Genomic DNA, 24194 nt, shown 5'->3' with positions numbered 1-24194 from the left:
GGGACCAACACAAGAATAACTACCTCTTGTAGTCCTTAAGAGCTTCCTTTGCAAAAATTGACCTAAGCAACGCTTACTGCGCGCTTCACTTAACATCAGGATCATAACGCTATAAAAACAAACAATAACTTAACATGGCTAGCCCTCAGCTACTTGCTGACATCAGTATATTTCAACTCCTATGTAATGACTTAAACCCTTTCAACAACAACCACCAAAACTTTTCCTAACATATCAGTACAGTTGCAATTACAATGTTTTGTTATTATGATTAGGGCAGCGATCTGGTTTTCCACCCTGAGGAAGATGAAGGTGAGATATGGGACCCCAGTTTCACACAATCAGTGCAGTGTGTCTTTGTGGTGCTGAGTGTGGACTCACCACACTTGTTTGATTACTGGCTTGTCCGGCTCTTCCAGTACTGAGTGTATGTTTGCTCTCTCTTTTCAAGGTGTGTGTAATCTACAGCTCTATCAGTAAGGTGTGTGTTGGGTCCTGTTCTCTCAGTAAAGTATGTGTAGTGTGTAGCTCCCTCAGTACAATTGTCAAGGTGTGTGTAGAGTCCAGATCTCTTGGTACAAGGTGTGTGTAGAGTCCAGATCTCTCGGTACAAGGTGTGTGTACCGTCCAGCTCTCTCAGTATAATGTGTGTAGAATCTTTCACTTTTTTTACTGGTGAAATTGCCAAACTGTGTTGTTGTGTGTTGCGTCCACAGGGCAGTGTGACTGCAGAGGAGACAGTGCTCCAGTCTGACTGCAGTCTCCTCACTCTGGCTGTCTGGGATTGCTCTGGGATAACTGGAACACTGGTCTTTCATCTAACACTAAGAGAACGCTTTTATTTGGTGATAGTTTGATATTTTGTTAGATGTCTTATTTATAACGTTTTTTTTTATAGAAAACAAAATCTGTTAGACTGTGCTCCAGATAACACGCAGGAAAAGAGAAGAAAAGAAACACTTTCACTTGTTCCTGTAACGTCCATCAGCCATAGTCAATTTATTCACCCACTTTTAACTTAGTCAAGCTGACTGAGTTTATTTAGTCACATTTTAGTTCTGCAGTGTAATGTTTGTATGAATAATGCATGCAGTTATAGTAAAGTAAAATGAAATGTATTTCTAAGAAATCATTTAACAGATCAGATTCTAGCACAAAAGGCACCAGTCTTTTGTTGCATAATATAAAGTGTATTGATATCTGTGGTCAAATAATTGTGCAATAAAGGGTTAAATGCAAATAGATTTAGATTAAATTAAAACCCAGAGATCACCTGGAAGGTTACATTTAAAACTAGACAAGTGCGGGGCTTTCAATAAGATTGTAAACTACGAAAGGCTGAATGCGATACAGCAGGCTTATAACTGTCACACACCTCTCCTGTTTCACTTCCTATCTCAGACAAAAGGAAGCTCAGCATGCAGCACATCTTTCTGTGGTTTCTGTGGGTTTCTTCTTCTGTACTGAGGCCCCCAGGCCTGTGTTCCTGCACGTCTCCACACCTCTCACCCTGTTATTGCTCAGAAGTGCTGTCATTTCTCAGAATCATCTGTGTGTTCACTCTTCATAAGATCCTCTGTAGCTGCCATCTCGCCTGGTGATACCCCCACTCCTCCAGACACTGGTGGCTCCTGCCTGGCCTGTGGCTCGGAGAACACTTCTCTACTGGGCTTGAACGCTGAGCTTTCCCAGATTACACCTGTACTTTGACGCTCCAGCAACCTTTCTCCTGTCTAATTCATGTCATCAGCCACCTCAGGCCTCAGCCTAGTCCAGCTCCACACAGATCCCCTGGTTCCTGTCCTGAGGAATCTTCACATTTTTCAAGTTTTGTTAAGACGCTGTGCCAGCAAGAGTGTTTCTTGTAGGTCTTTGTCACAGTGTAGGTCGATAGATTGAATAAATGTTTGGATTTTAGTACAGAAATGCATAATGCGTTCAGTACAATCTCTTATTGTATAGCAACAACACAAAAACGAAACAGTGGACACCAGCAGATCATGTGCAGTACAACATTTAATCTAGACGGAAGACTGTGTGTGACTCAACCCAGTTCTACAGCTTACAATTATAATAATAATTGCTTACACTTACAGTATGTAGCGCTTTTCTGGACACTCCACTCAAAGCGCTTTACAGGTAATGGGGAATCCCACTACCGCCACCAATGTGCAGCCCCACCTGGATGATGCGACGGCAGCCATAGTGCGCCAGAACGCTCCCCACACACCAGCTCTCAGTGGGGAGGAGAGCAGAGGGATGAAGCCGCACTCTTGAAGGGGAAGCTTGTGTCGTTTTAAATTTTCCAGATGATCACCACCTGTAGACCGATTTATGCGACAGCTTTACTCATTGAATGTTAAGGTTGACGATTTGTGTTGAAATGCCACACACCATCTCGCAAGACCCCTAAAACGGAGCGATTTTTTTTTTTAACTTCAGATTTTGGAAATTAAGACACTTTCTGGATGTATTTGGTTAGCCCGTGACGCTGGGCGATGTACACACCTGTTGAAAACGACCATCCCATTCCTGTCGGAGAATTGACACTGTCTGATCGGACAGTATTGACAAAATGTATCGTTAAGCGCCTTGGGGCAACCTTGTTGTGAAAGGCGCTATATAAATTGAATTGAATTAATAAGGACAGCGTGCACATGGTCCTTCATAGCTCACAGTATTTGCCCATCCACAACAAACACAGGAAATATTGCCTGAAAACTGAAAATTACTTTAGTCTTAGCCCTGCTAATCCGTATCTGTAAACAGTGTTGATCTGTGGGCCTGATATTCCTCACGCTGCTCCAATTTCAACATTTCAGGGGTTGAACAGTTGACCAAGTTTTCAACCAGATCTGAAACTTTCCGATCTCATTTAAAAAAAAAAATCCAAGACTTCGACCTTTCGCGTTGACGTCTTGTTTTTTTTGTTGTCGCTCTGTGCTTCCTGCTGCACCTTCCTGCTTGTGCTGTGCGGTCGTCAGTTCAGGAGCTTGCAAGCTGTTGAACGGCAGCTGCGTCTTCACCGCCAGCATCAAGAAGAACTAAATGGTGGGTTATCAACAGAAAACAGAGTAAAAAAAAGTCTCTTCTCCCGCTGTACCCACCCGTGTTGGAGTTGGTTCTCCCACAGATTTTACGGTCGTTTCGGATAAAAGGAAACGTGTGGTTGATCCAATCAGAAACCAACACGTGAGAATCGGGTGGATTAACGAGTCCGAATTAACAAACTGAGGGAGGAGGTGGCTGAGTCGATAACCTGACACCAGACGTTACGGATTTGAGAGGTATTTTGACTCTTCAGGAATCACTAGGAGTGTAGGAGCAGCTGGTAAGGTTATATTCATCCACTGCGATATTAATTGACGTGTTCTAATTGAAATCAATCAATCAATCAATCAGGGTTTATTTATTGATCAATGCATGAACAGTGTGGCATACAGTGGTGTTGTCAGCAATGAAATGCTTTGGAAGAAGTAATAGGTTTATTCCCTGCTGAAAAGAGAAGAAAGAAAACACAACGTTTCGGCCGTGAAGTTTTCTTCAGGTGTTTTAGTTGTGTTATACAGTCGTAAAAAAGTACATAAAGTAATCTGACAAAAAAATATTTTGAAGTGAATGCTTGAAAAACATGAAAAAAACAAAAACAAAACCTTTTTCATAATGGTTACACACATGACTACAACCTGGACTGATTTGTCGCAGATGTAAGTGGAAATTAAATGTTTTTTTTTCTAATACAGTGTTGCCGTGAGTAATGACCAAAACAACTTCAGGCTAAAATTCACTGATGTAACTGTGAAGGTAGAACAAAAGGTGTGAAAAAAAAAGTTAAAAAGGATGACAGGCCTTAATATTACAAGGGGTTATTGGAAATACTGCCTAGGAATGAAGAATGTACAAGTTTGAATTTTGTTTCTACATATACAGGACCTTTCAAAAGTATTCAGACCCTTGACTAATTCTCTCATTTGACTGAATTACAAATCCTACATTGAAATTCAGTTCTCTGTGATATTTATATTTCTAAGAACTGAAATGCAACATTAATTATTCTAATGTGACTGTTTTATGTTAGGAAATATTCTTAAGAAAAATAAAAAAATGAAATCTGCTGTTTGTATAAATATTCAATCCCCACATTTTAACATTTTGTAGAGCCACCTTTTACAACAATAACCAGGACAGAAGCAGGACAGAAACAGGTAATATAAGATACAAGATCACTGACTGATACTGTGTTACCCTGCCCTGAGCTGTCAGTTTGTGATTGATACTGTGTGTCACCCTGCTTGATCTGTCAGTGTGTGATTGATACTGTTACCCTGCTCTGATCTGTCAGTGTGTGACTGATACTGTTACACTGCTCTGAGCTGTCAGTGTGATTGCTACTGTGTGTTACCCTGCTCTGAGCTGTCAGTGTGATTGCTACTGTGTGTTACCCTGCTCTGAGCTGTCAGTGTATGATTGCTACTGTGTGTTACCCTGCTCTGATCTGTCAGTGTGTGATTGCTACTGTGTCACACTGCTCTGATCTGTCAGTGTGTGATGAGTACTGTGTGTTACCCTGCTCTGATCTGTCAGTGTGTGATGAGTACTGTGTTACCCTACTCTGATCTGTCAGTGTGTGATTACTACTGTGTTACCCTGCTCTGATCTGTCAGTGTGTGATGAGTACTGTGTGTTACCCTGCTCTGATCTGTCAGCGTGTGATGAGTACTGTGTGTTACCCTACTCTGATCTGTCAGCGTGTGATTGCTACTATGTGTTACCCTGCTCTGATCTGTCAGTGTGTGATTGCTACTGTGTGTTACCCTACTCTGATCTGTCAGTGTGTGATTGCTACTGTGTTACCCTGCTCTGATCTGTCAGTGTGTGATTACTACTGTGTGTTACCCTGCTCTGATCTGTCAGTGTGTGATTGCTACTGTGTGTTACCCTGCTCTGAGCTGTCAGTGTGTGATTGCTACTGTGTGTCACACTGCTCTGATCTCAGTGTGTGATGAGTACTGTGTGTTACCCTACTCTGATCTGTCAGCGTGTGATTGCTACTGTGTGTTACCCTACTCTGATCTGTCAGTGTGTGATGAGTACTGTGTGTTACCCTACTCTGATCTGTCAGTGTGTGATTACTACTGTGTGTTACCCTGCTCTGATCTGTCAGTGTGTGATGGGTACTGTGTTACCCTACTCTGATCTGTCAGTGTGTGATTGCTACTGTGTTACCCTGCTCTGATCTGTCAGTGTGTGATGAGTACTGTGTGTTACCCTACTCTGATTTGTCAGTGTGTGATTACTACTGTGTGTTACCCTGCTCTGATCTGTCAGTGTGTGATGAGTACTGTGTGTTACCCTGCTCTGATCTGTCAGTGTGTGATTGCTACTGTGTGTTACCCTGCTCTGATCTGTCAGTGTGTGATCAGTACTGTGTGTTACCCTGCTCTGATCTGTCAGTGTGTGATCAGTACTGTGTGTTACCCTGCTCTGATCTGTCAGTGTGTGATCAGTACTGTGTGTTACACTGCTCTCATCTGTCAGTGTGTGTATTTATTTATGCAATCATGCTTGAATTGGTCTTTGTTCCTGTTTTTTCTTTGTCTAAACAGGATTATTGTGACTTGGGACAGTAGCAGTCATGGGCAATTCTGATTCTCATAACCTGTGGGAGAGAAGGTACTATTACGATTTAAACTCAAATGCAAATGCGTCCAGGACAGCTGGTCCGGCCATTCAAGTCCTGTGCTGTCTTTGGCTGTGGAGTGGCTCTGATCGCGTCGCGGTCTCTCTCTCCTCTGCTCCAGCATGTCTTTAGACCCCCTGATTCCTGAGCCTGAGCAGGAGGAGGTAGAGAGCCCCCTGCTGTCAGAGCCTCAGTGCTCCAGCTCCTTGGGCAGTTCCTCCATGCCTGAAATTATCCAGTGTGACCACGAGTTCACGAGAGAGGAGGTGAGTTGTGGTTTTGTTTTCTGCTGGGTGACACAGAGGCTGGCTTATGGAACGCTGGGTCTCTTCTTCATGACGCCACCAGCCTGCCAACCAGGCTACAGGGGGCATTTTGAAACCCAGATGCACTTGCGCCGCCCTGCTGGGGAATCCTGGTGTTGCAGGTGCAAAGTGTACACCGTGGGATGGGTGGACATTAACTGACCTGTGATCCTCGTGCAGTGGCAAGCACGCTAACCAAGGTGATATCTGAGAGAGGCGCCCTTCCAGTGAGCATCAGCACTCTGCTCCACACTCCCACTGCCCTCTGTGTAAAGTTAAATGCCTCCTGGTCTCAGTTTTAAATGTGTTCCACCTCCAGGGCCCTGGCAGGCCCATTCAGCTGGTCCAGGCCAGGCCTGATGGCTCCCTCCTGTTCCAAGAGGACGTGCTTCAGCAGTGCTTCCTGTGCTCAGATGTGAGGGAGACTCCGGTGTGCGTGGTGTCTATTGTTGGGGAGAGGAGGAAGGGCAAGTCCTTCCTCCTCAACTACCTCCTTCGCAAGCTGTCTAACATGGTGAGAGCACCCCACCCCCTCCAGTCTCTGTGTAAAGCAGGGTCTTATGGCCCTGACATCCCACCCCCACCACTCTCTGTGTAAAGCAGGGTCTTATGGCCCTGGTTGTGAATGCTCCCTTTTTTGTGAACTCAGGACGAGTGGGACAGGATGAGTGACAGTGAGCCTCTGCGAGGGTTCGAGTGGCTGCCTGGAACTGAGACCATGACGAAGGGTGTGTTCATCTGGAGCCAGCCTCTGTTCCTGGAGACGCAGGAGGGCAAGGCAAGCACCGTCCGAGCTGGGAATTTGTCTGTTGTAGGGGGTACGACTCAATGGCTCAGACAGGCGCTGGTCCAACTCAGTCTTTCACAGACCCTGCAGGCATCCTGAACAGGCAGGAACAAGAGCTCTTCTGCCCCTCACCAGCCCCTGGGACCCCCTTGTCCACACTCGGGGTATCTGTGTGAAACCGGAAACCGTTCTCTGCTCAACAGTGGGAAGATTCAGGTCATTGAGCCATTGGCTGGGCAGCTTGCTCCACACTCCCCCCACCCTTTGTGTAAAGCTCTTCCAGCTGTGTCTTGGTACTGGAGGGAAGGGGGGGACAGATGACCACTGCAGCTCTGCTCTGAACACTCTGTCTCTGTCCCCTCTGTCCAGTTGGCCGTCTTCCTGGTGGACACTGAGGGCTCCCTGGATCTGTCGCGGGAGATGGAGCTGAGCGTGAAGCTGTGTGCCCTGAGCGTCTTTCTCAGCTCGCACGTGGTGAGAATTGTGGGGCCTTGTCCCACCTTCCGGGGTGACTGTGAGCCCCTTGCTGCATCCCAGAGAGCTCACCTGTCCCCCCCTGTCCTCTCTCCCAGATCTTCAACGTCCACGCTGATGTGAAGACAACAGACCTGGACTACCTGGAGGTACAGCGCTTGGCCGCGGTCTTATCCCCCCGATGTGCTGCCCAGCGCCTGGGCAAGGGAGCTGTGGTGCAGCTGGGGGCTGAAACCAGGAGCCTCTCGGTATCACAGGTCCTTCAGCTGGGACTGTGGACCGGGGTGTGAGTTCGCCCCCTGCTGGTGACATGTGGCATTGAGTGCAGCACTGCATGACTCGAGGTGCTGTTGTGTGTGATGCTCTGTGCTGCCTGGTTTCCCTCACACGGCTATATGAGTAGGCCAGTCCCATCTTTCCCAATAATGATAATGTTTCTTTATTAGCCCCTATACAATTTCTTGCATTAGGAATGTGATTGTATTTGTATTTGTTTTATATGTGCATCCATGTTTTTATGAGTGCCTGTGTCTCTATCAGATTGTCTGACAGGTTCAAATTGTGTCTCAGGATTATTGCCATGAGTGGTAAATTACACTGTTGCCAAAACAGAGATAATTAACTCTGCAATTACAGACAGTTTTAATAGAGAGAACCGATGGCTGTCTCTCTCTGTCTCTGCCTGCCTCTGACACACAGATGGCCTGTGTTTACTCTGTTTGCAGCTGCTGCATCTTGTGGTACAAAAGGGGGGAGCCGCCTTTGACCTGCAGCATTTTCAGGTACGAACTTTACTCTTCAGTGAACATAAAAAAGATCAGATCTGTTTTATCACCTGCAAACCAGGTGATGTCTCTCTTACCTGGACATGTAAAAATAACATGTTATAATAAACTTTATTTTATGTAAAGAAACAAATAATAGGTTAATTCCAGGCTGAAAAGAGAAGAAACCTTTCTGTTTTCTCTCTTCTCTTTTCAGGAGGGAATAAACCTGTTACTTGTTCCTTTGCAGCCTACGCATGCTGACACAGCTACCCACCTGAACTACTTTATTTTATGTAGCATGTTTTAAAAGTATCATCTCAAAGTTCTTAACTTTAGAAAACCATTATAAGCAAATGACAAAGAATATAAAATAACAAATAAGTAAGACAGGTGGTTCGAGGTGCAGCAGTAGTCACTAATTAAGTATAAGTAAGTAATTAGTTCAATAAAAGCCTTTCAGAACAGAAAGGTTTTGATTCTAGATTAGAAAGAGCTCAGGGAGTGTGATTCTCTGATGTACTTGGGGATACATTTCCAGAGCTCTGGGGCAGAGCAAGAGAAGACCCTGTCACCCATAGAGTGTAGACATGCTTGGGAGACAGTTAGGAGACCAGAGTTAGAAGAGCGAAGGTTGTGAGGTGGGGAGTAGGGCGATGATAGCTCAGACAGGTACTGAGGTGCCAAGCCATGTAGAGCCTTATAGGTGAGCAGGAGGATTTTGAAGTTGATCTGAAACCTGACAGGACGCCAGTGCAGGGACTCCAGGATAGGAGTAATGTGATCACTTGCACCTGATCAGGAAGTCAAGCTAGGGTCACTCCTAAGTTCCTCAATTTTGATTGAAATTCCAGCACAGTGCTGTCCACATACAGGGCTACTACACTGGCTTTACCATAGTAGTACACAGGTGCTGAGCAGCATGACTTCAGTCTTGTTGTAGTTTAAGCTAAGGAAATTTGGAGTCACCCAGGCTTTTCTATTAGAGATGCAGTCAGTGCAGAGACAGCCACTTCAGTGTCAGGCTTAGTACAGATATAGCTTTAAGCATCATCAGCGTAGAAATGACAGATCAGACCATGTGATCTTAATAACTGACCACCTAGATACAGGTCGATGCTGAATAGTAGAGCCCCCGGCATCAGATAAGACCTGAACCATTTGGGAGCAGTGTCAGAAACTGCAAACACAGTCTCAACATGAGAGAGTAAGATATCATGGTTAACAGTGACGAAAGCAGCACTGAAGTCTAGAAGTATAAGGATAGGATGAGAAACAGAGTCTGAAGCCATAAACAGATTGTTTGCATGCAGTGTCCATTTGGAAGAAAGCAGACTTGCAGGCATCATAACAGCAGTCAGAATTAACTCAGAGTAGTGATTAAGCTAATCAATCTCTTGGGACAAGAAGGATTTCAATCATTCTCATGCACGTGTTATTACTTGAGCTGACAGAGGCTCTTCTATAGAGATAGATAAGATTTCATGACTTTGTAAGGTGAGCTGATATGAGATCTTTCTCAATCTCTAATAAAGGGATTTGAGTTCCTGGTGCGGGACTGGACACAAACTCAGGAATTTGGACAGACTGGAGGATCCCGACACCTGGAGAAAATCATCCAGGTAGGAGAAGTACTGTGGACCTTATATATATATAGCCCTGACCTGTACTGAGAAAGAAAGATAGGTACTGATTCTCTAGACTGATCAGGAGCTGCAACAGTGCCACCTACAGGCCACAGACTAAAGAGACTCAGTTCCTCCAGCCTGTCAGTGTGGGACACTCCCTTCAGACTGAAGAGACTCAGTTCCTCCAGCCTGTCGGTATGGGACACTCCCTTCAGACTAAAGAGACTCAGTTCCTTCAGGCTGAGAGCTGTATTGTTTCAGACACAGAGGGCTGGCATCGTACCCCTTTCCTGAGTCGACATGTCTGTCTGTGCTTTCAGCGCCTGGAGGAGTCTAGGACAAACAAGCAGGCTCTGAGGATCCTCAAGGAGAAGAGGCCACGCTGTCACCTTATGCCCTTTCCTGGGGACATACTGCTTTGGAGCCAACAGGGAACCATGCAAGGTAAAAACCAGACAGCTCCACTTCCAGAGCAGTGTCACTGAGGAGCCACAGGGAGGCGGTGTTGAGCTGTGAAAATTAGATCCCCTAGTAGTCCAGTCTAAGTTCAAGACTATAGAGCTTCAAGATCTTCAGTTGACTCATCTGTTTCCTTGTTGTGTGTTTCTAAGAAATGAATGAAAAGTTTCAGCACTGCCTGAAAGAGTTCATCAACCACATTGGCCAGGTCCTGCAGACGACACGGTCAAACCTGACAGGAAAAACACTGGCAGGGATATTCAAGGTAAGACATTATTCACTGAACCAATCAACATCCATCACTACACCACTAGGGTACAACACCTCAAAGAGCAGCGTAGAAACCAGTACAGTAAAGTAAAGCCCAGTGAGATCATGGTAGAAACACAGTACAGTGCAGTAAACTACAAGTCATACAATGTGTACAGGGTGATGCGAACCATCAGCTGTTCTAATGTGATTTCTGTCAGTTGTTGAGAATGAATTGTCACAGAAAGAGTTAAGCCCAGTGAAGCCTCACTTACCTTATTATTTTCTCTGTAGGAGATGGCACATGTGATTCTGAAAAGCAACTACAGAATTTCCTGTCCTGCAGAGGTGAGTCTCTCTCTTTCCTGCTGACCCAGAAAATCTTTTAATCCTTTCTCTGTTGCTGTCTTCAGTCCATTCAGAATAAGGAGACTCAGTTCCTCCAGCCTGTCAACATAGGACACTCCCATCAGACTAAAGAGACTCAGTTCCTCCAGCCTGTCAGTGTGAGACACTCCACTCAGACTAAAGAGACTCAGTTCCTCCAGCCTGTCAGTGTGGGACACTTCCCTCAGACTTAAAGAGACTCAGTTCCTCCAGCCTGTCAGTGTGGGACACTCCACTCAGACTAAAGAGACTCAGTTCCCTCAGCCTGTCAGGGTAGATTATTACTTGAAACGTGTTTCTGGGCATCTCTGATTCCAGAATACCCCTTTGCTTCCTTCTCCAGCTCATCTATGCCCTCTACCAGAAAACTCTCCAGCGGGTGAAGCAGGAGTTCACCATCTTTCTGAGTGAGCAGGTAAGAGAGTGTGTGATAGACAAAGAGTGTGACAGTGTAAGTATTAGAGTGTGAGAGAGTGTGGGTACGTATGTGTGTGTTTGAGTGCCTGGGCTTGAATATGCCCGACCCCACACAGGGGATGAGGAGGACTGTGGTACAGAAGGAGGAAGAGCTGCTGGACCGTGTGCAGGGTGAAGTCAGTCCACAGGATTCCCAGCAGCTCTCACAGTTCCTGAGCTCTGAGCGAGTGAAGTTCCTGAAGGAATACAATCTCCTCATCATCGAGAGGGCGAAGGAGGACTTCACTAACCTGTGTGTGTATGAGCGAGACAGTGTGTGAGAAACTGGAGTGGGGGGGTGTGAGAGAGTGTGCAGGGGAGAGTCTATGTCCGTGAGTGTGTGTATGTATGAGCGAGAGACAGTGTGTGAATGAGAGAGAGTATGTGAGAAACTGGGGAGAGGAGAGTATGTGTGCGTGTGAGAGAGAAACAGGGAGGATGTGAGAGTGTAAGTGTGTGACAAACGTAAAGGGTGTGAGAGCGTGTGTGTGTGAGAAACAGGGAGGGTGTGAGAGTGTGTGAGAGTGTTTGTCAGAGACAGTGTGTGTGTAATCTACTGGGCTCCACTGGGGTGTCTTCTGCTTGTGTCTGGGGTATCTTGAGGTGGGCTCCTGCTTGTGTCTGGGGAGCCCTGAGCAGTTTGGGGGGCGTAGTGTGATGCCCTCTGCTCTAAAGTGACCCTGTGCTCTGTTTCCTCAGAGAAAGATCATGCACGACCCCACACTGGGGATAAAGGGAAATGTGGAACAGAAGGAGAAAGAGCTGCTGGCCTGTGTGCAGGGTGAAGTCAGTCCGCAGGATTCCCAGGAGCTCTCACAGTTCTTGAGCTCTGAGCGAGAGAAGTTCCTGAAGGAATACACTCTCCTCATCATCGAGAGGGCGAAGGAGGACTTCACCAACTTTCTGAATGAGCAGGTGAGTGTGTGAGTGTGTGAGAATCTGGGAGGGTGAGAATGTGTGTGTGTGTGTGTGTAATGGGGATGGTGTGAGAGTGTAAGTGTGTGAGAAACAGGGAGGATGTGAGAGTGTGAGAGAGTGTTTGTCAGTGACAGTGTGTGTGTAATCTACTGGGCTCCACTGGGGTGTCTTCTGCTGGTTTCTGGGGTATCCTGAGGTGGGCTCCTGCTTGTGTCTGGGGTATCTTGAGGTGGGCTCCTGCTTGTGTCTCGGGTATCTTGAGGTGAGCTCCTGCTGGTTTCTGGGGTATCTTGAGGTGGGCTCCTGCTTGTTTCTGGGGAGCCCTGAGCAGTCTGGGGGGTGTAGTGTGATGCCCTCTGCTCTAAAGTGACCCTGTGCTCTGTTTCCTCAGAGATCGATCATGCACGACCCCACACTGGGGATAAAGGGGAATGTGGAGCAGAAGGAGAAAGATCTGCTGTCCCGTGTGCAGGGTGAAGTCAGTCAGCAGGATTCCCAGGAGCTCTCACAGTTCCTGAGCTCTGAGCGAGAGAAGTTCCTGAAGGAATACAATCTCCTCATCATCGAGAAGGCGAAGGAGGACTTCACCAACTTTCTGGATGAGCAGGTGAGTGTGTGTGTGTGTGAGAAACTGGGAGGGTGAGAGAGTGTGGGAGAGAAACTTGGAAGGTGTGAGAGAATGTGTGTGATCGTTTGTGTGTATGAGAGAGAGATTGTGTGTGTCTGAGACATGGGGAGGGTGTGAGAGAGTTTGTGAGAAACGGGGAGGGTTTGTGAATGTGAAAGAGTGGTCGTCAGTGACAGTGTGTGTGTAATCTACTGGGCTCCACTGGGGTGTCTTCTGCTTGTGTCTGGGGTATCTTGACGTGAGCCCCGAGCAGTTCAGAAGACGTAGTGTGCTGCCCTCTGCTGTAAAACGACCTTGCGCCCTGTTTCCTTAGAGAAAGATCAAGCAGAGAAAGACCTGCTTGTTTTTGGGGTGTCCCGGGGCAGCCACTTGCTTATTTCTGAGGTGTCCGGGGGAAGGTCAAAGGATGTAGGGACGACCGTTTGCTCTGAAGTGACCTTGCTCCCCCTTTTCCACAGAAAAAGGTACTGCTGAAACTTCCAAACAAGATGAAGGAGACAGTGGAGAGAAAGGAGAAGGAGCTGCTGGACTGCGTGCAGGATCAAATCGAATTCAAACTGTATTTCGAGGAGTATACAGAGTATAAAGCGTTTATGGCTGCTGAGCGTAAGAAGTTCCTGCAGAATTACAACATAGAGTTTGGCGTGAAGGTGGGCTGTATAGTGACCGCGACTGTGCTGACCACGACTGCGGGTGTGGCCGGAGGCCTGATTGTCGGTGGCATTATTGCTGCGGAGGTTGGGGTTGGGGTGGCAACTAGTGCGGGGGTGGGGGCGTTGTCAGCCATCGTCAAGTTCTTCACGAAGAAGAAGCCGGAACAGTGACACCCACCCTCTCGAACCCCGAGCCAGACCCACAGAGAGACTATCGAATCCATTCTTTATCCTCAGGGGTCTTTTCTTCACTAGAGACCACAGGTACAGGGTGCAGACAAGGGAACCACTGTGTGCTGTGCAGAAGGGTGAACAGTAGGGGGCGCTACAGCCCCAGGTGGAGTTTTCAGTAATGAGGAAATTCCTGGATATGCACTAGAGGCCATTGGTGCAGATGACTCCCTCTCTGTGTCCACAGTGCCCAACGTTCTCCTACAGACCTTGATATGAACCCTGTCCAGCAGCCCTCCTGCTGTGGTGGGAACAGAAATCATCTGGATTTCTCTCCTTCCCCTGTTACAGAGACTCAAACCAGCACAAGCCCTTAAACACTTTGCTCAGTCAGGTGGGTTTGAGTCCTTTATATGACTCTACAGCACCTATAACAAAGAAATAATTAGCTATTTTTTCCTCAGGCCTTCATTAATTGAGCGTTAATTAGCAAAGGGCAACTTCACTACAGTTGTGAATTGAGACTTCACTGGTGCAGGCTAACTTCTCCCCAGGTCTACAGTTGTGAAGTGAGACTTCACTGGTGCAGGGTAACTTCTCCCCAGATCTACAGTTGTGAAGTGAGACTTCACTGGTGCAGGGTAACTTCTCAGGTTTACAGTTGTGAATTGAGACTTCACTGGTGCAGGGTAACCTCTCCCCAGGTCTACAGTTGTTATGAATCCTCACTAGTGGAGTGTAATGTCTCCTTAGGCCTACAGCTAGCAGGACCTATAAGCCTGCCTGACAGGTTTTTGAACTCGGGATCAGACAGGACTCTTTGTGTACTTCATGTTTCAGGATGATTGTGTCTTTCAGAGATTAAAATGAATAAAAACTACATATCTCAGGTGTCTGTGGGTTTTCAGTCTGACTCCAGCAATTTCCAATCACCTTTGAAATATCTCTGTGCTTCGTCACTAAACTACAACTCCATTCTACCCACAATCCTCCCAGAAGAAGCCCACATGACCACAGGAGAACATGCAAACTCCACCCAGATAACACCCCAGGACCAGAACTGAAATCAAGGCACCAGAGCCACGAGACAGCAATACTAACAACGGCTTGGTTTAAGATCTGATGTTTTCACACTGCTGCCTTCAAGCTGTTGTGCAGCAAAGTCCTCTCTGTCAGAATTGTATTTCAAGTCTAAGTTCTGAAACTAATTGTCTCTTCTAGAAAATCAAACTGCAATTAAAATGCTGCCGAGCCTGTTGAGTCAATTTAGTCAAACAGAAAACATACAGCTGGTGCATATATATATATACATCTGCATTCATAATATTGGGAACTATGAAAAAAAATAAAAGAGACAGTAATCTCTTGGTATAAATTGAAAGACCAGTGTCCCAGTATTCCCAGAGCAATCCCAGACAGCCTGAGTGAGGAGACCCTGCAGTCAGACTGGAGCACTGTCTCCCCTGCAGTCACACTGCCCTGTGGACACGACACATAACAACACAGCTTGGCAATTTCACCAGTAAAAAAAAGTGAAAGATTCTACACACATTATACTGAGAGAGCTGGACTGTACACACACCTTATACTGGGAGAACTGGACTCTACACACACCTTGTACTGAGAGAACAGGACTCTACACACAACTTGTACTGAGAGATCTGGACCCTACACACACCTTGTACCGAGAGAACAGGACTCTTGACACAACTTGTACCGAGAGATCTGGACTCTACACACAACTTGTACCGAGAGATCTGGACTCTACACACAACTTGTACCGAGAGAACAGGACTCTACACACACCTTGTACCGAGAGATCAGGACTCTACACACACCTTGTACCGAGAGATCAGGACTCTACACACAACTTGTACCGAGAGAACAGGACTCTTCACACACCTTGTACTGAGAGAACAGGACCCTACACACAACTTGTACTGAGAGATCTGGACTCTACACACACCTTGTTCTGAGAGAACGGGACTCTACACACACCTTGTACTGAGAGAACAGGACTCTACACACACCTTGTACTGAGAGAACAGGACTCTACACACACCTTGTACTCATCCATCCACGGTGAGGAGATATCCAAAGTAGGTGACTTCAGTGGCGCAGATCGTGCTTTTCTCTGGGTTGAGTCGGACTCCTCGCTATCGGGACCGTTGTAGCACAGTGCGAAGGTCCCTGTCGTGTTCCTCCTTGGTTCTCCCATAGACCAAGATGTCATCAACAATCGCTGTCACGCCTTCGAGTCCTTCACATGTCTCATGGATTTTCCGCTGAAACTCGTCTTGAGCTGAAATTACCCCAAAGGGCAGGCGTAGGAATCTGTAGCGCCCAAACAACGTGTTGAACGTAGTTAGTTTTGATGACTCTTCTGTGAGCTTGACAGCCCAATAACCTGACCTACAGTAGCATCCAGGACACTGAAATAGCGCGCTCCAGCCAACTTTGGTGTAATGTCCTCAAATGTCGGCAAGGGGTAGTGTGGACGTTTGATAGCCTTGTTCAGATCCCTTGGATCAAGGTATACTCGGAGTTTACACGTGCGAGGTTTCTCCACCACCACAAGTGCATTAACCCATTCCATTGGCTCTGTGACTCGGGCAATGATGCCGGACTTCTCCATGTTGTGCGACTCCTCCTTAAGACGGCTCCGCAGTGCATGAGGTATGCGTCTCGGTGGGTATACTACAGGAACTGCATTTGGTTTGAGGTGGATAGTGCATTCACCTGCAAAAAGCCCAATTCCTGTAAAGACATCTGCAAAATCTTGTAAGATTGGCTTCGTCTCAGTGGGAGGGGTGGTCACAGATAAGACTAGTTTAATAAGGTCCACGTCTAAACATGCTTTTAGTCCGAGTACTGGAGGTGCATGAGTGTCTACAATATAAAAGTCCAGACACATTTCTCTGTCCTTGTACTTGCATTTCAGGGTGCATGCGCCTTTTACAGCCAGTTACTATCCGCCAGAACCTGACAGTCTGCGAGACGTGGGCTGCAGCACAGCGTCACTTTTAAACTTGTCATATTCAAGCAGAGGAACGACGCTAACCTGAGCACCTGTATCTAACTTCAACTTTATTACTGTTTGTGCGTTTCCTTTGATGTCTACCAAAACCTGTTCAGTGGCGGAGCTGGGGTTTTTCGTGCGACACACCGAGTCGACGCACAGCTCCACGTCTTCGGATTCCGGGCTTTTTCCCCAACCCCTTTTCTCTCGTCTGGAGCGGCTCGCTTTTGCAAAGTGGTTCAATTTCCCCACACGTTAGGCGCCGCTTGCCTTCTGCCGGGCAAACGTCCTGTTCGCCGTGAGCCTTATGTGGCACTGGGCTCCCCACTCCGGTCTAGCGCCTCCTGCTCGGGCGGGTTTCTCAGCTGAACTGCGAGTCCCTGCGCTCTCGCGCGGGCTGCGCGCGCTGCTGCTGCCCCTCGTTCTCGGCTGGGTTTTGCGCCGAGTCGTGAGACCCAACGACGCCTATGGCCCCGTCTGGCGTCAATCCCGAACCGACGCTCGACGGCTTTCCTCTTCCCTGTCGGTGAACGTACTCCGGAAACGATGCGGTCCCTTACCACCCCCCGTTTACTATCCGAGTAACTCCAGTCTTTCCACAGGGAGCCGCGGCTCTGTCACAAAACTGTCCGACCGGTTCGCCGGCTCCCCGTACTCTCTCGTGAAAGCTATATCGAGCAAAATATAACGTTCGTTTTCGGCTTAACGTGCGCTTCAAAACGGTCATGACGGGTTTCGGGTACCTTCGCCTCCTCCGCGTCCGGTGTCCGTGTGTTGTGTACGTCTCCGACCCCCAGGAGAAGATACCCGCAGAGCTCTTCCTGTCCTGTCGTCTTGAGCCCGTTAGCTCCTGCGTCCACTCTGGCCTGTTACCCTGAGCAACCGTTATTCCCGCTCAGCCCTCCACCAATCAACATGCAGTTTCACTGCTGACGCACACAAACATCACATCCCCTTTCTTTTCATTGGAGTTAGGGACCAACACAAGAATAACTACCTCTTGTAGTCCTAATGAGCTTCCTTTGCAAAAATTGACCTAAGCAACGCTTACTGCGCGCTTCACTTAACATCAGGATCATAACGCTATAAAAACAAACAATAACTTAACATGGCTAGCCCTCAGCTACTTGCTGACATCAGTATATTTCAACTCCTATGTAATGACTTAAACCCTTAAACGTAAACAACAACCACCAAAACTTTTCCTAACATATCAGTACAGTTGCAATTACAATGTTTTGTTATTATGATTAGGGCAGCGATCTGGTTTTCCACCCTGAGGAAGATGAAGGTGAGATATGGGACCCCAGTTTCACACAATCAGTGCAGTGTGTCTTTGTGGTGCTGAGTGTGGACTCACCACACTTGTTTGATTACTGGCTTGTCCGGCTCTTCCAGTACTGAGTGTATGTTTGCTCTCTCTTTTCAAGGTGTGTGTAATCTACAGCTCTATCAGTAAGGTGTGTGTTGGGTCCTGATCTCTCAGTAAAGTATGTGTAGTGTGTAGCTCCCTCAGTACAATTGTCAAGGTGTGTGTAGAGTCCAGATCTCTCGGTACAAGGTGTGTGTAGAGTCCAGATCTCTCGGTACAAGGTGTGTGTACAGTTCAGCTCTCTCAGTATAATGTGTGTAGAATCTTTCACTTTTTTTACTGGTGAAATTGCCAAACTGTGTTGTTGTGTGTTGTGTCCACAGGGCAGTGTGACTGCAGAGGAGGCAGTGCTCCAGTCTGTCTGCAGTCTCCTCACTCTGGCTGTCTGGGATTGCTCTGGGATAACTGGAACACTGGTCTTTCATCTAACATTAAGAGAACGCTTTTATTTGGTGATAGTTTGATATTTTGTTAGATGTCTTATTTATAACTTTTTTATATAGAAAACAAAATCTGTTAGACTGTGCTCCAGATAACACGCAGGAAAAGAGAAGAAAAGAAACACTTTCACTTGTTCCTGTAATGTCCATCAGCCATAGTCACTTTATTCACCCACTTTTAACTTAGTCAAGCTGACTGAACTTATTTAGTCACATTTTAGTTCTGCAGTTTAATGTTTGTATGAAAAATGCATGCAGTAATAGTAAAGTAAAATAAAATGTATTTCTAAGAAATCGTTTAACAGATCAGATTCTAGCACAAAAGGCACCAGTCTTTTGTTGCACAATATAAAGTGTATTGATATCTGTGGTCAAATAATTGTGCAATAAAGGGTTAAATGCAAATAGATTTAGATTAAATTAAAACCCAGAGAACACTTGGAAGATTACATTTAAAACTAGACAAGTGCAGGGCTTTCAATACGATTGTAAACTACGAAAGGCTAGATGCGATACAGCAGGCTTGTAACTGTCACACACTTCTTTCACCTGTTTCACTTCCTTTCTCAGAAAAAAGGAAGCTCAGCGTGCAGCACATCTTTCTGTGGTTTCTGTGGGTTTCTTCTTCTGTACTGAGGCCCCCAGGCCTGTGTTCCTTCACACCTCCACACCTCTCACCCTGTTATCTCTCAGAAGTGCTGTCATTTCTCAGAATCATCAGTGTGTTGACTCTTCATAAGATCCTCTGTAGCTGCCATCTCGTCTGGTGATACCCCCACTCCTCCAGACACTGATGGCTCTTGCCTGGCCTGTGGTTCAGAGAACACTTCTCCACTGGGCCTGACAGCTGAGCTTTCCCAGAATACACCTGTACTTTGACGCTCCAGCAACCTCTATCCTGTCCCCACCCCACCCAGGCCTCAGCCTAGTCCAGCTCCACCCAAATCCCCTAGTTCCTGTCCTGAGGAATCTTCACATTTTTCAAGTTTTGTTAAGACGCTGTGCCAGCAAGAGCTCTAATGAGTGTTTCTTGTATGTCTTTGTCACAGTGTAGGGCGATAGATGGAATAAATGTTTGGATTTAGTACAGAAATGCATAATGCATTCAGTACAATCTCTTATTGTATAGCAACAAAACAAAAATGGAACAGTGGACACCAGCAGATCATGCGCAGTACAACATTTAATCTAGATGGAAGACTGTGTGTGACTCGACCCAGTTCTACAGCTTACAATTATAATAATAATTGCTTACACTTACAGTATGTAGCGCTTTTCTGGACACTCCACTCAAAGCGCTTTACAGGTAATGGGGAATCCCACTACCGCCACCAATGTGCAGCCCCACCTGGATGATGCGACGGCAGCCAAAGTGCGCCAGAACGCTCCCCACACACCAGCTCTCAGTGGGGAGGAGAGCAGAGGGATGAAGCCGCACTCTTGAAGGGGAAGCTTGTGTCGTTTTAAATTTTCCAGATGATCACCACCTGTAGACCGATTTATGCGACAGCTTTACTCATTGAATGTTAAGGTTGACGATTTGTGTTGAAATGCCACACACCATCTCGCAAGACCCCTAAAACGGAGCGATTTTTTTTTTAACTTCAGATTTTGGATATTAAGACACTTTCTGGATGTATTTGGTAAGCCCGTGACGCTGGGCGCTGTACGCACCTGTTGAAAACGACCATCCCATTCCTGTCGGAGAATTGACACTGTCTAATCGGACAGTATTGACAAAATGTATCGTTAAGCGCCTTGGGGCAACCTTGCTGTGAAAGGCGCTATATAAATTGAATTGAATTAATAAGGGCAGCGTGCACATGGTCCTTCATAGCTCACAGTATTTGCCCATCCACAACAAACACAGGAAATGTTGCCTGAAAACGGAAAATTACTTTATTGTTTGCCCTGCTAATCCGTTTCTGTACACTGCGTTGATCGGTGGGCCTGGCATCCCTCACGCTGGTACAATTGAAACATTTCAGGGGTTGAACAGTTGACCAAGTTTTCAACCAGATCTGATACTTTCCGATCTCATTTAAAAAAAAAAAAACAAGACTTCGACCTTTCGCTTTGACGTCTTGGTTTTTTTGTTGTCGCTCTGTGCTTCCTGCTGCACCTTCCTGCTTGTGCTGTGCGGTCGTCAGTTCAGGAGCTTGCAAGCTGTTGAACGGCAGATCCGTCTTCACCGCCAGCATCAAGAAGAATTAAATGGTGGGTTATCAACAGAAAACAGAGTAAAAAAAAGAGTCTCTTCTCCTGCTGTACCCACCCGTGTTGGAGTTGGTTCTCCCACAGATTTTACGGTCATTTCGGATAAAAGGAAACATGTGGTTGATCCAATCAGAAACCAACCTGTGAGAATCGGGTGGATTAACGAGTCCGAATTAAACTGAGGGAGGTGGTGGCTGAGTCGAAGACCTGAGGCCAGACGTTACGGATTTGAGAGGTATTTTGACTCTTCAGGAATCACCAGGAGTGTTGGAACAGCTGGTAAGGTTGTATTCATTCACTGCGATATTTATTGACGTGTTCTAATTGAAATCAATCAATCAATCAGGGTTTATTTATTGATCAATGCACGAATAGTGTGGCATACAGCGGTGTTGTCGGCAATGAAGTGCTTTGGAAGAAGTAATAGGTTTATTCTCTGCTGAAAACAGAAGAAAGAAAACGCACAACGTTTCGGCTGTGAAGCCTACTTCAGGTGTTTTAATTGTGTTATACAGTCGTAATAAAGTACATAAAGTAATCTGACAAAAAACATATTTTGAAGTGAATGCTTGAAAAACATGAAAAAAACAAAAAAAAACCTTTTTCATAATGGTTACACACATGACTACAACCTGGACTGATTTGTCGCAGATGTAAGTAGAAATTAAATGATTTTTTTTTTCTAATGCAGTGTTGCCGTGAGTAATGACCAAAACAACTTCAGGCTAAAATTTAGTGATGTAACAGTGAAGGTAGAAAAAAAGGTGTGAAAAAAAAAGTTAAAAAGGATGACAGGCCTTGATATTACGAGGGGTTATTGGAAATACTGCCTAGGAATGAAGAATGTACAGGTTTGAATTTATTTCTACATATACAGGACCTTTCAAAAGTATTCAGACCCTTGACTAATTCTCTCATTTGACTGAATTACAAATCCTACATTGAAATTCAGTTCTCTGTGATATTTATATTTCTAAGAATTGAAATGCAACATTAATTATTCTAATGTGACTGTTTTATGTTAGGAAATATTCTTAAGAAAAATAAAAAATCTGCTGTTTGTATAAATATTCAATCCCCACATTTTAACATTTTGTAGAGCCACCTTTTACAACAATAACCAGGACAGAAGCAGGACAGAAAAAGGTAATATAAGATACAGGATCACTGACTGATACTGTGTTACCCTGCTCTGATCTGTCAGTGTGTGACTGATACTGTGTGTTACACTGCTCTGAGCTGTCAGTGTGTGATTGATACTGTGTGTTACCCTGCTCTGAGCTGTCAGTGTGTGATTGATACTGTGTGTTACCCTGCTCTGATCTGTCAGTGTGTGATCAGTACTGTGTGTTACACTGCTCTGATCTGTCAGTGTGTGATCGCTACTGTGTGTTACCCTGCTCTGATCTGTCAGTGTGTGATCAGTACTGTGTGTTACCCTGCTCTGAGCTGTCAGTGTGTGTATTTATTTATGCAATCATGCTTGAATTGGTCCTTGTTCCTGTTTTTTCTTTGTATAAACAGGATTATTGTGACTTGGGACAGTAGCAGTCATGGGCAATTCTAATTCTCATAACCTGTCGAAGAGAAGGTACTATTACGATTTAAACTCAAATGCATCTCAGGTCCAGGACAGCTGGTCCGGCAATTCAACTCCTGTGCTGTCTTTGGTTCTGGAGTGGCTCTGATTGCGTCTCGGTCTCTCTCTCCTCTGCTCCAGCATGTCTTTAGACCCCCTGATTCCTGAGCCTGAGCAGGAGGAGGTAGAAAGCCCCCTGCTGTCAGAGCCTCAGTGCTCCAGCTCCTTGGGCAGTTCCTCCATGCCTGAAATTATCCAGTGTGACCACGAGTTCACGAGAGAGGAGGCGAGTTGTGGTTTTGTTTTCTGCTGGGTGACACAGAGGCTGGCTTATGGAACGCTGGGTCTCTTCTTGATGACGCCACCAGCCTGCCAACCAGGCTACAGGGGGCATTTTGAAACCCAGATGCACTTGCGCCGCCCTGCTGGGGAATCCTGGTGTTGCAGGTGCAAAGTGTACACCGTGGGATGGGTGGACATTAACTGACCTGTGATCCTTGTGCAGTGGCAAGCACGCTAACCACTACCCTCTGTGTAAAGTTAAATGCCTCCTGGTCTCAGTTTTAAATGTGTTCCACCTCCAGGGCCCTGGCAGGCCCATTCAGCTGGTTGAGGTCAGCTCTGATGGCACCCTCCTGTTCCAAGAGGACGTCCTTCAGCAGTGCTTCCTGTGCTCAGATGTGAGGGAGACTCCGGTCTGCGTGGTGTCTATTGTCGGGGAGAGGAGGAAGGGCAAGTCCTTCCTCCTCAACTACCTCCTGCGCAAGCTGTCTAACATGGTGAGAGCACCCCACCCCCTCCAGTCTCTGTGTAAAGCAGGGTCTTATGGCCCTGACATCCCACCCCCACCACTCTCTGTGTAAAGCAGGGTCTTATGGCCCTGGTTGTGAAAGCTCCCTTTCTTGTGAACTCAGGACGAGTGGGACAGGATGAGTGACAGTGAGCCTCTGCGAGGGTTCGAGTGGGGGTCTGGAACTGAGACCATGACGAAGGGTGTGTTCATCTGGAGCCAGCCTCTGTTCCTGGAGACGCAGGAGGGCAAGGCAAGTACCGTCCGAGCTGGGAATTTGTCTGTTGTAGGGGGTACGACTCGATGGCTCAGACAGGCGCTGGTCCAGCTAAGTCTTTCACAGAATAGGCAGGAACAAGAGCTCTTCTGCCCCTCACCAAACCCCTGGGACCCCTTTGTCCACACTCGGGGCATCTGTGTGACAAACCGGAAACCGTTCTCTGCTCAAGAGTGGGAAGGTTTAGGTAGTTAGTACTGTAGCTCATTGAGCCACTGGCTGGGCAGCTTGCTCCACACTGCCCCCACCCTTTGTGTAAAGCTCTTCCAGCTGTGTCTTGGTACTGGAGGGGAGGGGGGAGACAGATGACCACTGCAGCTCTGCTCTGAACACTCTGTCTCTGTCCCCTCTGTCCAGTTGGCTGTCTTCCTAGTGGACACTGAGGGCTCCGTGGATCTGTCGCGGGAGGTGGAGCTGAGCGTGAAGCTGTGTGCCCTGAGCGTCTTTCTCAGCTCGCACGTGGTGAGAATTGTGGAGCCTTGTCCCACCTTCCGGGGTGACTGTGAGCCCCTTGCTACGTCCCAGAGAGCTCATGTGTCCCCCCCCCCGTCCTCTCTCCCAGATCTTCAACGTCCACGCTGATGTGAAGACAACAGACCTGGACTACCTGGAGGTACAGCGCTCGGCCGCGGTCTTATCCCCCCAGTGTGCCGCGCAGCACTCATCCTGAGGTGCAGCTGGTGGCTGAAACCAGGAGCCTCTCGGTATCACAGGTCCTTCAGCTGGGACTGTGGACCGGGGTGTGAGTTCGCCCCCTGCTGGTGACATGTGGCATTGAGTGCAGCACTGCATGACTCGAGGTGCTGTTGTGTGTGATGCTCTGTGCTGCCTGGTTTCCCTCACACGGCTATATGAGTAGGCCAGTCCCATCTTTCCCAATAATGATAATGTTTCTTTATTAGCCCCTATACAATTTCTTGCATTCAGAATTCCTCTTTTCG

At 46.8% G+C, this 24194-nt stretch overlaps 2 protein-coding genes across 4 annotated transcripts in view; both read left to right on the top strand.

Annotated features, from left to right (window-relative positions):
• LOC102699260 (macrophage mannose receptor 1-like) overlaps positions 1-995 on the top strand; it is a 32059-nt gene extending 31064 nt beyond the window's left edge. Inside the window, exon 7 of the mRNA XM_069198856.1 lies at positions 717-995. Coding sequence (XP_069054957.1) covers positions 717-754 — 38 coding nt within the window. The 3' untranslated portion in view covers positions 755-995. The remainder of the gene's footprint in view (positions 1-716) is intronic.
• A 2067-nt stretch (positions 996-3062) lies between these two features.
• Positions 3063-24194, top strand: part of LOC107076063 (guanylate-binding protein 3-like) — an 84818-nt gene continuing 63686 nt past the window's right edge. Inside the window, exons 1-10 of one of the 3 annotated variants that reach the window (XM_069198778.1) lie at positions 3063-3331; positions 4159-4205; positions 5607-5673; positions 5802-5946; positions 6305-6499; positions 6635-6763; positions 7142-7246; positions 7345-7395; positions 7972-8028; positions 9546-9632. In XM_069198778.1, coding sequence (XP_069054879.1) covers positions 5636-5673; positions 5802-5946; positions 6305-6499; positions 6635-6763; positions 7142-7246; positions 7345-7395; positions 7972-8028; positions 9546-9632 — 807 coding nt within the window. In that variant the 5' untranslated portion in view covers positions 3063-3331; positions 4159-4205; positions 5607-5635. Of the gene's footprint in view, positions 3332-3408; positions 3708-4158; positions 4206-5606; positions 5674-5801; positions 5947-6304; positions 6500-6634; positions 6764-7141; positions 7247-7344; positions 7396-7971; positions 8029-9545; positions 9633-20522; positions 20887-21706; positions 21754-22131; positions 22199-22327; positions 22473-22770; positions 22966-23100; positions 23230-23610; positions 23716-23815; positions 23867-24194 lie in introns of those variants that run through there. The other 2 variants (XM_069198776.1, XM_069198777.1) reach the window with 2 other exon arrangements.

Source organism: Lepisosteus oculatus, chromosome 14 (assembly GCF_040954835.1).
Source record: "Lepisosteus oculatus isolate fLepOcu1 chromosome 14, fLepOcu1.hap2, whole genome shotgun sequence".
NCBI classification, from domain to species: domain Eukaryota; kingdom Metazoa; phylum Chordata; class Actinopteri; order Semionotiformes; family Lepisosteidae; genus Lepisosteus; species Lepisosteus oculatus.
This window is presented reverse-complemented; position numbering and strand designations above follow the sequence as displayed.